At 42.3% G+C, this 12,512-nt stretch overlaps 1 protein-coding gene across 2 annotated transcripts in view; it reads left to right on the plus strand.

Moving 5' to 3' along the window:
* Window positions 1–12,267, plus strand: part of TSHZ2 (teashirt zinc finger homeobox 2) — a 911,650-nt gene extending 899,383 nt beyond the window's left edge. For both annotated transcript variants that reach the window (XM_031687684.2, XM_031687688.2), the window contains exon 10: window positions 11,895–12,267. Coding sequence is in view for 1 of the 2 variants with exons in the window: in XM_031687688.2 (XP_031543548.2) it covers window positions 11,895–11,896 (2 nt within the window). In the remaining variant the exon portion in view is untranslated. The remainder of the gene's footprint in view (window positions 1–11,894) is intronic.
* The last annotated feature ends 245 nt before the right edge of the window (window positions 12,268–12,512 follow it).

A 12,512-nucleotide genomic window follows, 5' to 3' on the forward strand; every position in this document is an offset into this window, starting at 1 on the left:
ACCCCAGGAATTTGAAGGTCTCCTGAGAATCCCTGCTTTGCGCGGACGTTTGGCTGCCCAGTCTTGTAACTACACCATTTGGGCTGGAATTTGTCATAAGGGTCACCAACTTTATAAACACTGGTGCTTTGCACTGTTTGTTTGTTTCATATTCGTGCATGTCGTGGGGGAGCTTAATCTAAATAGAAATGCAGGTTTTGGAGTTGGGAGGGGAAAGAGACAGGGAGGAGGACGAGAGAGAGGGGAGGAAGCAGGGGACGTTGTAGCAGGATTGTACAAGGCATGTGTTCCACCCGGGCTCTGCAAGAAGGGTTAACTGATCCAACAGCAGTGATCGATCAGATATTAGATTTTTCTCAATCTTGGCAGCACATTAGAATCCCCCTGGGGAGCTTTTAAAATCCCCAGTGCCCAGGCCATATCCCAGACCAACTAAGGCAGAATCTGGGAGATTCTGTGCATCATTGGGCCAGGCATCAGTGTTGTCAGGCCCCCCAGGCAACTCCCATGCGGAACGGGACCAGCGTGGAGAGCTGTCTCCATGTGTGGGGCACAATCAGATAACTCTGTGCCACCTGTTAGCTGTGAACTTGGGCAAGCTGCTTAACATCTCTGGGCCTCGACTTCCTGGTCTGTCTTGAGGCTTAAATCAGATGTCATCAGTTAAACACTTGTGCTCCAGGTCAAGAACATACTGGGTTGATAAACAGCAGCTATTTCTTGTTAGTTTTCTCACCATCACCCAGTGGGTGCGAAGGCGGGGCCTCCATGTCACCATCTGCAAAATGGCGGAGGCCCGAGGTCCCCGAGGTCATTCACTGTTTATGGTTCTACAAAGGCAGAGCCGTGGACAGAGTATGAAGAAAAGCGCGTGTTTTTTGACCGAGCGACACCCTGGGCCTGGCACGGGGCGGGCACTGTGGAGTCTCGCGAACAAGGCCACCCCTGCCCTCCTGGACCCTGAGGGCCAGCGGGAGAGGCAAGCATTAAGCCAGTATCCAAACAAACCAATGAATTATACATGACAACTGGAGGGTAAGAGCGAAGAAATCCAGGGACCTGGTCTAGATTCTGGGATAAGGAAAGGCCCTTCTGAGGATGCGATCCTGAAGCCAGTGGGCGAATGTGCGGCAGGAATCATCCAGGCAGAGTCAGGGGAGGGGCCCCAGCCACCAGGACAGCAGGTGCAAAGGCTGTGAGGAGGCACGGAGCCTGAACATCTTTTTTTCCTTAGAGCGTCTCGAGGGACCCGGGCTCTGCACAGTGTGCTTTGGGAAACACTGGTAAAGTCAGACGAGAGACTAGGTTTGAGCCCCAGGCAAATTCTGATTTCATTCCAACGTCACTAGGAAATAGCTGAGTGGGCGGGGGTGGGGGGGACAGTCTAACCTCCTGACCCTCTGCATCTTCACTTGTAACGAGGAAATAATAACTCAGATTTTCCCTATCGTTTGTGAGGGTTGATAACTGTTGGTCGCAATCAAATAAGTAAAGGGTAACAGCTATTATGATGAAGCAGTGGGGCCCTTTGGTGACACAGAAACCTGGTTCAAATCCCAGTTCTGCCATTTTCCGGGCATGTGATCTTGGTCCCATTTACTTAAATCTCTGTCCCTCAGTTTTCTGACCTCTGAAAAAGAGGGGCTCAGAAGAGCCACCTCTGGGGATTATGATAAGAATTAAATAAAATAATTGCAGTCAAGCTTCAGGCAAAGGATAAGCATGAAATGAGAGGATCATTAAGTGAAGGGAGACTCTTCTTAGAAACAGGAGGGTTTGCCTGAATTATCTAAACATGGTTTCCAATCCACCCATCCCCTTGTCCAGTGTAGATACGTCACAGACAGTGTGGCCATGGGCTTAGACACATAATCACAGTGGTAAAAATATATATATATATATATATTCTGCGGTTCATTTTCCTTACTTGGAGGGCAAGTCGTTCTTCCTAAATGCCAACAACCCACATTTCGGCAGCTGTGAAGTCCCCTCACTGAATCCAGGCAGTGAATCTTGCTTGGTTGTAAGTTCGTTGTAATAAATAGCATTTGGCTCCGCGCCCCATTTAGAGAAGATGGGTTCCATTGTGAATCATGTCGTTGGCGGCTGGGACTTTAAGCTGCCCGCGTTGTTTATGGTGGTGTTTGCCAGCATCTAGACCTCTTTCAAACAATTTAAGTGCCCTTTTGGAATATGTGCATGTGGCTCAATGAAAATGGGTACAGGGAAATCACGTCCCTTCTCCCGTCTGTGGCCGTGCACCACGAGCAGCCACACACGAGAACTGTTGAATGTTAAGCCCGTAATTGCCCAACACGAAATTATAATGAACGTGGAAACCACCAGAGACATTTCCCCTTCCCATTGTCAGGATGTTCTCCTGGTCTTTGCCACCCTTTTAATTTATCTCTTGAAAGGGCGACAACAGCTGGGCAGTTTTTCAGTCCTTATCATTTTTCATTATACAGCTTTACTGAGCAATGTGCCTTTAGAAGATTCTCGTTAGCTCCACTGACAGCAATAAATACTGGCTGGAGAACAGGCTTCGAAGTCAGCGAGACCCAAGTCCAAACGCTGCTCGACTACTTACTAACTAACTGACCTTGACGGAGTTTCTTAACGAGTCCAAGCCTCTGTCGCCGCGTCAGTAAACAGGGACAATGAGATCTAGTGTCAGGGATTACTGTAAAAGGTAACGAGTACTTAATAAAGTGGTAGGTACTGTGACGGCTTTCTACTCTTTTCTTCTTAATATCCACATCAAATGTTTTGAAATGCTATTTTATCCTTTTTTTATAAAGGGGGAAAACTTTTCTTAGCTGCACATCGGAACTGACAGCTGATTTCTTTTCAACGTTTGTTTAATGCATGCACTGCAGATCCTCTCTTCTGCTTAGTTTTTTAAAATTTCCAGGAGGAAAGAACAATCCACTTTCCAAGACCCGATGATTATTTATTTTTAACACATAAGCAGAATTTTATGTATGTGGTTTTTAATTTATTCTACATATTATTCAACAGCACTGTGAAGGTACTATTTTGTATGCAACGCAATAAAATCATAAGAGAAAAATAATTTTTTAAAATCTACATTTTAATTGAGCACTTACTGTGTGCCAGGAACCATTTGTGGAAGATACTATTATTATCTTGATTTTGCAAACTTGGAAACTTAGGTAGAAAAAGAGCAAGTCATTTCCCCCAATGTCACCCAACTAATACATAGCACTATTAACAAAAATTCCAAAGGATAATGCAGAGAGACTATGAAGAGAAGTTAATGGGCACAGACTGTAGCCTTCAGAAGTTACACAGTTGCTAAACTTGGGCCACCAAACTGACTCTGAGTTTCCTAGTAGCAAAAGCAAAAATGGAAACGTGACCCATCCCAAGATTGCCCTTCTCCATAGGAAAATGTATACCAGGATTTAAGAATAAGTAATGCCTTTCCAGGCACTTAATGTCTGGTAGAAATTTCTTGCATAATTTTTGTGGCAGAGTGCAATAAAGACAATAGGAGGTTCTCATCGTAAACCAAACATGTAAAATCAAAATCATTCCTTTCTGTAAAAAAAAAAAAAATCAACTATTCCTTTCTGCAAGAATATGTTTTGCTTAACACTGTGCTCTATCTCTTTTTAATAATTATTCAATCCAAGCTTTGTCAAAGCATCATACTGTGAAGAGACTCATGTTAAAAAGTGAGTTGTGGGGAGGGAGAGGAGGCTCCTCTCTCTGTCTTATCATTTTTATTTAGATTGACGTACCTTTGGTTATAATTAGGGATAACTGTACAGCAGTTAAGACTCCATAATCCCATGACGAGTTGTCAAGAGATTTTTCAGAGGGCAAACTCTCCTGCCATTTCTTTCATTTCTGTTTCTTAACTACTTGGGTAGCCTCAAGTTGGAGCGTGTGCTTGAAGAAGATTTTCTGCTGCCATTGAAATCTACTAAGCTGACACACAAGTAGGGACACAAATGACACCTCGTGACAGCGTGTGTGCCCCTCTCGGGGGGTTCTGCATCTCCTTGCCTGACATTTTTATTGTTGTGGCTCTTCTCCAAGACGTCACCCTGCTCCCGCCAGCCTCAGTCCACAGCCATGAAGATGGTTAAGCCATTTCTAGGGCTGCCCATAAAGTAGACCAAAAGGGAACTTACTTTTAACAATTATTTCCAATTTGCCCACTCCGTTAGCCGCCGGAGTTTGGTGATACAAGGTGGAGATCAACTCAGAAGATGTTTGCTCTGGCCCTGTTCAAAAAAAAACAAAAAAAAGGAAACACAAAACACCCGTAGAGAACACTCCTCCTGCTTTAGGGCTGCAGGCAGTTGACTGTCTGGTTTGTGTCATGAAGTGTAGACATGCATTTGAGACACGGTTGATTTATCACAAGTTGTGCTTTAAAAGAGGAAGTTCGAAAGTTGAGATTTTCCAGTTTGTCGATTATGACCTGCATGCTGTCCGTATTTAGATGTCTCAAGGAAAAGACTACCAGGATCAAAAACTGTGCAGCCTCCCATTCTTTGAGGGTCTAATCAAGCTTCCCTTTGACAAAAATAAAAAAAGGGTGCAGTCTCATTGGCATAGATCCAACATCAGAAACAGTTAGTTTCAGAATTAAAGGTCAAGGCTCTGAAATCCAGAAGGTATATATTCCAACTGAATATTGCAGTCTTCAGTTCCACTTGTCACATCACCTTGGATAAGTCACGTCCGTTATGTAAACTTCAGTTTTGTCCTGTGTAATACTGGATGCCCCTTGGGTTGTTGAGATGGTTAACGGAAATAACACAAGAGTGGTGTGTCCAGCATGACCCGTCACTACCCCGACGTTACTGATAGATCACTTTTCTCTTTCTTTATAGACTCACCTCTTTGAAGGTTGATATAAGGAAGAAAAAGTCCTTTTCGACTTTCAGAAACTCAAACACTTCTTTCTTTCGAGTTTATTTTGTGACTTCCCTTTCTTGGAGCAACGAGTCTCGGTTTCTGTTTTCAATGATTAAAAAAACCATGTGGAAGAAAGGGATTAAGAAAAGGCAAAACTAGATCAGAGAATAGTTTAAAATATTATCCAGCTACTCACATGGAGCTGTGGCTGGTGTGTAAAAAGTTCAATACATCCAAGCAATTATTTTATCCATTCAAAGAATTGAAATTGGTCCACCAAGGTTTAAGAGTTTCTGCACACAGAGATTTCTCTTAGGAGAAATGAGGGGAGGCACTAATGATGAACTTCATCAAGGTAGGTAAGCCCAGTTTGGATTTTCAAATTATAAAATCAATTTGAAAAAAAAAAATCTTAACTGCAGCTTTCTCCCAGGATGACAGGGTTAAAATCGCTTGTCTCCATTTCCACTTGGCTTCCTTGTCACAGTCTTCTTTTAATAATACAATTTATACATTTTTTAGCATTTATATTTTACTCTTTTTGGTTTAAACAAACAATTGCTAGAAGCCCTGAATTAGGAGTCAGGTGTCCTGACCCCATCACTTAATCACCATGGGAGCAAATTTTTTAAACTCCCTCAGCCTCAAACTCTATCTATAGGGCTACTAATATTTAGCCAACATATTTCAGAAGATTTTATCTATATATGCTTTGAAAAATGTAAACTGCTTCAAAATGGCAAAATAAATTATTCCTTGAAGTTGAAAGCACCATATAGATGGCAAAGCTTTTTTTTTTTTTTTTTTTTTTTGGCTAAGCTTCTTCTTGTCCATTTCTGTTCCCTTGGACTTTCCTTAATTTTTCTAGTCTGTCCTCTCTTTTCTTTACATGCTCTCTTTCATAGACTTAGAGACGTAGGACTCCAGGTCAATCTTTTTCTTTTCTTTTGTATTGTTTTAGTAGTAAGGTTTTTGTTGTTGTTGTCAATTTTGGGCGGGGGTTAGGTTTATCTAATTACTTATTTCAGTGGAGGTACTGGGGATTGAACTCAGGACCTTGTGCCTACTAAGCATGCGCTCTACCACTGAGCTATGCCCTCTTTCCCGAGTAATAAGCATTTTAAAATTCCTGTTTGAAGAGAGAGTCTTCAAATCATTGTCTTTAGAATTTCATTCACTCAGATATTTATCAAGTACCTGCCACATGCCAGACACGGACTTAGATGCGCGGGATATTGGTGTGATTGTCGTCCCAGCCCCCACCTCCTTGGGGTTTATAAGCCAGAGTAGGAGGCAGACATTAAACTAAAACCTCCATATATGATTGTATTCATAAGCCACACGTCCTATAAGGACAACGTAAAAGGTGCAACATTATAACAAAAGAACTTAAGTTCAAAGGGTGAGGGACAATTTCTCTGAGGAAATGACATTAAACTAAGACTTCAAGGATGAGAAGGCGCTGGGCAAACTAGGAGAAAGAGCATTCTCGGCAGAGGGAGCAGCACCTGCAAAGACCTGGAGGGAGGTTTCAGACGCTGTCAGAAGGCCGGTGTTCTTGGGACTTGTCAGTAAAGGGTACAGACCCAGGTGAGGGCAGAGAAACGGCAAGGCCAGATCAGGCAGAAAGTTGTAGATAAACGAGCCTTTTTCTAAGTGCAGTAGAGGTCACGGAAGGCTTCTAAGCTGGGAGGAAGTGGGGAATGACTGTGTCAATCTAATCTAAATTTTCATCCAGGAAACGGGTGCCCAGGCTGGAACAAAGACGCAGGAGGTGAAGGTGGAAGTAGACTTTGGTGAGGGATGCCATGGCTGGGTGTCAAGGATGCCCCCACTTTCTGGCAGGAGCAATTGAGCAGTTTGAGGTTCCATTTCTTGTGACTGGAAACGTTGGAGAAGAAGCAGGATAGAGGCGGGGGAATTCAAACGCCTGGCTTTTGATAAAGTGACCTTTGAGGTCCTTGTGAGATACTCAGGTTGAGATGTCGAGGAGCCGGGTGGGTGTATGGATCTGAACTCACAGTCGTCAGCAGACGGGTGATGTTCAACTTCACGGAAAAGGAGGCTGCTGCCTAGAAAGGGCTTCTGAAGAGCAGGGTGTTCTCCCCTTCAAAGACCCCATGTGGATATTTCCAGATGAACATTTTATACTTTGCCCTTTACTTCCTGAAATAAAATCTGTAGATCAAATGACCAACCTACATGCATAATTTCAAAAAGAAACCATCTAGTGCTGTGACTGTAAAATAAGAAGAAGAAAGTATTTGGGCACAAAAAATTCACTAGAACTGGACTTCTCAAACTCCAACCTGGATGCAGATCACCTGGGCATCCTGTTAAAAGGCAGATTCTGAATTAGCAGCTCTGGGGTGGACCCGGCATTCTGTAGCTCCAGCAAGCTCCCAGGTGATGCCAGTGCTGCTCAGAGTATGCCAACTATGCTCAGAGTAATGAGATCCTCGAAGACAGGATGACGTTGTCTGATGTGTGCCCCCATATGCAGACTCGCCATGAGAGTGTCGTGATCAATGCAGGTCAATACGGGTGGGCTGAATGAACATCTCAAATATCATGAGCAGCAATGCCAAAGGTGACGTGATTTTCTAAAATGGCAAGTAACTTCTGTTAGCATTCCAAATAAAATAAAGTACAGTCTCTCTTTATTTGCAAAATAGCTTTATTTCTGGAAAATGCAGTGTGTATGAAATTGTGCATAAAAGACTTTGTATTTACGTGCAAAATGTACTTAAGTTTCAGGCTCAAATAATTCTAAAAAATGTTTTCCAAAATAGGTCAGAGGTTGTAAACCAAAGATAGTTTTGCCCTCACCCCCACCCCCTACAAAGAGACATTTGGCAATGCCTCAAGATATTTTGGGTTGTCACAACTCAAGGGTAAGGGGAGATGCCACTGAAATCTAAGGGAAAGAAGCCAGGGATGCTGCTAAAAATCCTACAATGCACAGGAGAGTCTCCCACAACAAGAAATTATCTAGCCCAGAGTACCAGGAGGGCCAAGGATGAGAAATCCCAACCTACGCGAGATTTTCAAAAATGGTGCCGCACGTTCCTACCGTTACATCACATTACCGCCTGTGAGACTGTCCTGCCCGTGGCGAGATGCCTAACGTTCCTGGCCCTGAACCGTGGAATGCTAGTGGCCCATCACGGTAGCAATCCCAAAACACCCCCTGGGGACCTAACGCAGCTCTGAGAAGAACGGTGAAGAGCAGAGAAAAAAGAAGGCAAGCGGGACGGAGCCAGGTCACAGAGATGAGGAAGAGCCAACCCAAATGCTTTGCCAGGGGGATGAAAAATTCCTTCATGGCCAAAAGCAAGTACAGTATCTACAGCTCTATGCATCTGTTGGTGGCTCTGTAATTAATACAAAAATAATTGCATCTTTTCGCCTGGCTCTCCCTCACAAACTCTACTTAATGAACACTGCCACTGACTTTTTCAATATGTAATTAAGATTTTTATATATTTCTGTTTTATTTTCATAGTAGTAGCTCAACATATTAGGGGAAAAACCTCAGACAGCAGCAAAGCTTGGTGCCAGCCACCACTTGAAAGTCAAACAAGAGTATTTGCTTTCTTTTTTTTTTTTTTAATCCATCCAATTTGTTTTGAACAGTAAAAAAAAATAATAATAATAAATAATAATATCCATTGTCCTTCCCCTTCCCTTTATTTTCTGGTTTTAGTTTTCTGCCATGTCTCATCTTTAGACCTAGAGGGGAAAAAAGGTGTTTCTTCTTTTAAGATAAGAAATAATGCAAAAGGGTATATTGTCCCAAAGTGGCCCAAGACACAAGGCTTCCTCTTTACCATTCTCTGAACTTCTGAAAGAATCCGCTACTTCCATCAATCATGGTGGGATATGTGCTCTCTCAGATAGAAACAGCATCATAGCCAAGTTTTAATAGAAGACACTCATATCTGGAATTTAACTGAGTAACTGTACAGATGCTCTTGGGAAAATGCCTCTAAATTATGAATAATGCTAGTGTTCCACCCTTTAAGACATTAGCAGGTGATCACAGGCCATGTAAGAAGGAGTGCTTAAGAGACCAGAAAAACCTGAACCTGAATACCCTTTCTCCCACTTAGCAGCCAGGTGGCTGTGGGATCTTTAAATCCCCGTTTCCTAGGCTGGAAAGTATGGACACTTATTTACCTCCTGCATCGCGGCATTGTGAACTTGACGTGAGGCGAGGCATGCATTTAGCATGGGTAGCCCAGCATTAACATGTAGAAAATGTCAAGTTATCCTGACAGCAAGGTCCTTTCATGCTGAGGCCCCCAAAAGCCAAGTAACCTGAGCAAAGAATTACAGAAAGTCAGTGATGAGGTCAGGACTGAGATCTTAGAAACTAAATAACTTCATTTGTTTCTGCACGGGATTCTGTCATGAAGGTGTTTTCCAGAAAATGACATTCAAGTATATTTGTGTTTCGTAGGGAAGAGAAGGGTTATCAAACAAATTTAGGAAGCACTGGGTTAAAGAAAGATGTATTGTGTTGGGTTTTAACTGCAGGACTTCTCAGAGCCTTTAATATGCTAATATGTATTGTGAATTTCCAAGAAGGGAACTATAATAAAATTATTTTTTTCTTTCTCCTTGTTCCCCTTCCCAGAACAAATTTTAATCTAAGAGAAACCCAGCTAGAGAAGTTTGGGTATTGATCAAATCTGGAGCAGGTTCAAGGAAGTGGTAAACGAAACAAGGTTCCCTAAAACTGATATCACATTAAGATCGTGGTCAGGGAGGGGAAAATGAGACCACAAAAAGACCCACCCCCAACCACACCCCTCACCTCCGACTTCACCTCCATCCTGTCTCACCGTGTAAGGCACTGTCACTCAGTAGGGAAGACAGGCTTTGTCATTCTCTTCACTTTCCCTCTTTCCTTCTCTCTCTCCCGCTACCTTCTCCTTAGGCCATTGCAATTTCTAGCCTCCACTTTCTTTTTCTTTGACCCATCTGTCTTCCTCCAACCACATGAGCATCCTCCTTCAAGTTTCTAGACCTGCCAAGGGTTCCAACAAGGTCAGAGCATAGACTGCTGGGAGCTTTTGTATCTGAAATGCAAACCTGATGATGAAGGGAAATGGCTCCTCCCAGGGACCGTGGTGCCTGCAGTGAGTGTGGAAGCTTCTGAACACGGAAGCTTCCGAACGCAGAAGCCTAAATGTAAAGCCACCCACTGCTTTTTATTAGCTGCAGGACTTTGGACAAGTCACTGACATCTCTGAGACTTTTTCTCTCTTTTTCCAAAATGAAATGATGTGCAGGGTGAGTGGCAATGTATATAAAGCACCCGGAATCCAGTAGGTCCAGGATAACTGGTTGCTAGGACTGCAGTCACACCATTTCTTACCAAGCAATCCTTTATAATGTTTGTTATGATCATTTTGCACATAATTTCCCTACACACATCAAAGATCATACAATTTTCAACTTGTGTTTGTTCTTCTACTAAAAACTCGGCAAGTTTCCTTTTCCAAAAGGCTAATTAAATAGGTCCAAGGTGGTTTTTCTCATTGAAATGAGCACTACTACTAAATAATGTGTAAACAAGGAATGCCACTCAGTTTGGGTTGAAGGTAATTATATGCGTTCCTACGGTAATCCAAACCGCACGTATCTGATAAAAAAAATTCACCCCATTGAGTGCTTTGAAGTAGCACTTCCCCATCACAAGAATGTTGCTATCTTTTTTTAAAATTTTTTATTTGGGGGGGGAAGGTAATTAGGTTTATTTATTTAATTAGTTCTTTTAATGGAGGTACTGAGGATTGAACCCAGGACATCCTGCATGCTAAGCATGAGCTCTAACCTCTGAGCTATACCCTCCCCCACAAAATGTTGCTATCTTTTGATTTGCAAATGTAAGCCTATAAAAATATCCCAACATACTGAAAGGCTTTAAACATGAAGATGTTCATCACAGTGTTATGTGTTACTGAATAAAATTGGAAACATATTCAATGTTAACGTCACAAGAATGGTTTAGTAAACTCTGATAATGTAGGTGATGGAATCATCCCCCTGTTTACTATGACGTTTCCAAGTGAAAGAATACAGAGGAAAACATTACACAATGGGCACGTATAACTATGTAAGCCTAACAAAAATGCATAGGGAAAGAAAATACTAGAAGGTAACACCACAGAATGTAAATAGGAGCTCTCTCTGGACAGTGGGAACATGGGTAAATTTTTTTATTTTTTAATACTCTCCACAGTAGGAAAATCATACCTTTTTTTTACTTGTAATTGTGGTAAAACACACATAACATAAAATTTATCATCTTAACCATTTTTAAGTGTACAGTTCAGTGGCACTAAGTATACACATCTTGTTGTGCAACTGTCACCACTATCCATCTCCAGAATTATTTCATCTTGCAGAACAGAAGCTCTATATCCATTAAACAACAATTCCCCATCACCACCACCCTTAGCCTCTGGCAACCCCGATTCTGCTTTATGTCTCTAAGAGTTTGACTACTCTAAAAACCTCATATAAGTGAAGTGTTTATCATTTTATGACTGACATATTTTCACTTAACATAATATCCTCAAGGTTCATCCATATTGTAGAAGGTGTCGGAATTTCCTTCCTTTTTTAAGGCTGAATAATATTCCATTGTATGGATGTACCACGTTTTGTTTATCCACTCATCCCTTGGTGGCATTCGAGTTGCTTCCATTTCTTGGCTATTGTAAGAAATGCTGCCATGAATATGGCTGCTTGAATATCTCTTCCACACATACATTATATTTCAAAGTTTTTTTTTCTCCTAAATTGGCTCCCCCTTTCTATACCCCATCATCTGATTATATCATACAAATTCTAGACTTCGTGAAGACCCACATTAATACCAATGACAGAGTATAGGTGAGAAATTTGACTACCTGGGAGAAATAACCACCTGAACTATTCCTCTGAAAATAATGTATCTTTTTCTGTTGTTCTGATTCCCATTACAGGACAAATGCCTTAGTTTCAACTTTCCAGCCTGGATGCCCTCACCCTGAGCCCTTCCTCGGTGCACCACCCTGCTCCTGGTGTTGAAACACTCCTGACACCCTGCTCTAAGAGGACTGCCAAAAAAAAAAAAATCGCCCCAGCCATTCCTCTTCATCCTCACTAACAATTTGGTGATGAAGTATTGATTTCCACTTCTCTGCTTATGGACGATACTAGATTTTCACTGATAAACTGCGACAGGGCTGCCTCATCTCCACAGCCCCATTCTCATGGTCACGAGAAAACAAAGTGCCACTGAAGAAAAATAACAACCGAGAACACTGATGGACTTATTTTGTCAGTTTGCACCGCTTGACAGGAAAGGGCGGGGGAGTGTAAGTCTTCATAGTTTAATGTCCAAGTGGGCTGCACTAGATGTGAGGCTTGGAAGCTTACTTTCCATGGTAATGTCCATTTCCTATTTATAACCCCCCTGGGAACGCTTGTCTGAAGGAAATGTTTCTGTTCAGTGCAACAATTAGGGTTGCACCTGGATTGCCCAGTCCTGCCCCTGCACTTGGGAGCCATTCGTCACAGCAAAGTGGAAGAATGATTAAGTTAAACCAGAGCTTGAGCCA

Source organism: Vicugna pacos, chromosome 19 (genome assembly GCF_048564905.1).
Source record: "Vicugna pacos chromosome 19, VicPac4, whole genome shotgun sequence".
Lineage (NCBI taxonomy): Eukaryota > Metazoa > Chordata > Mammalia > Artiodactyla > Camelidae > Vicugna > Vicugna pacos.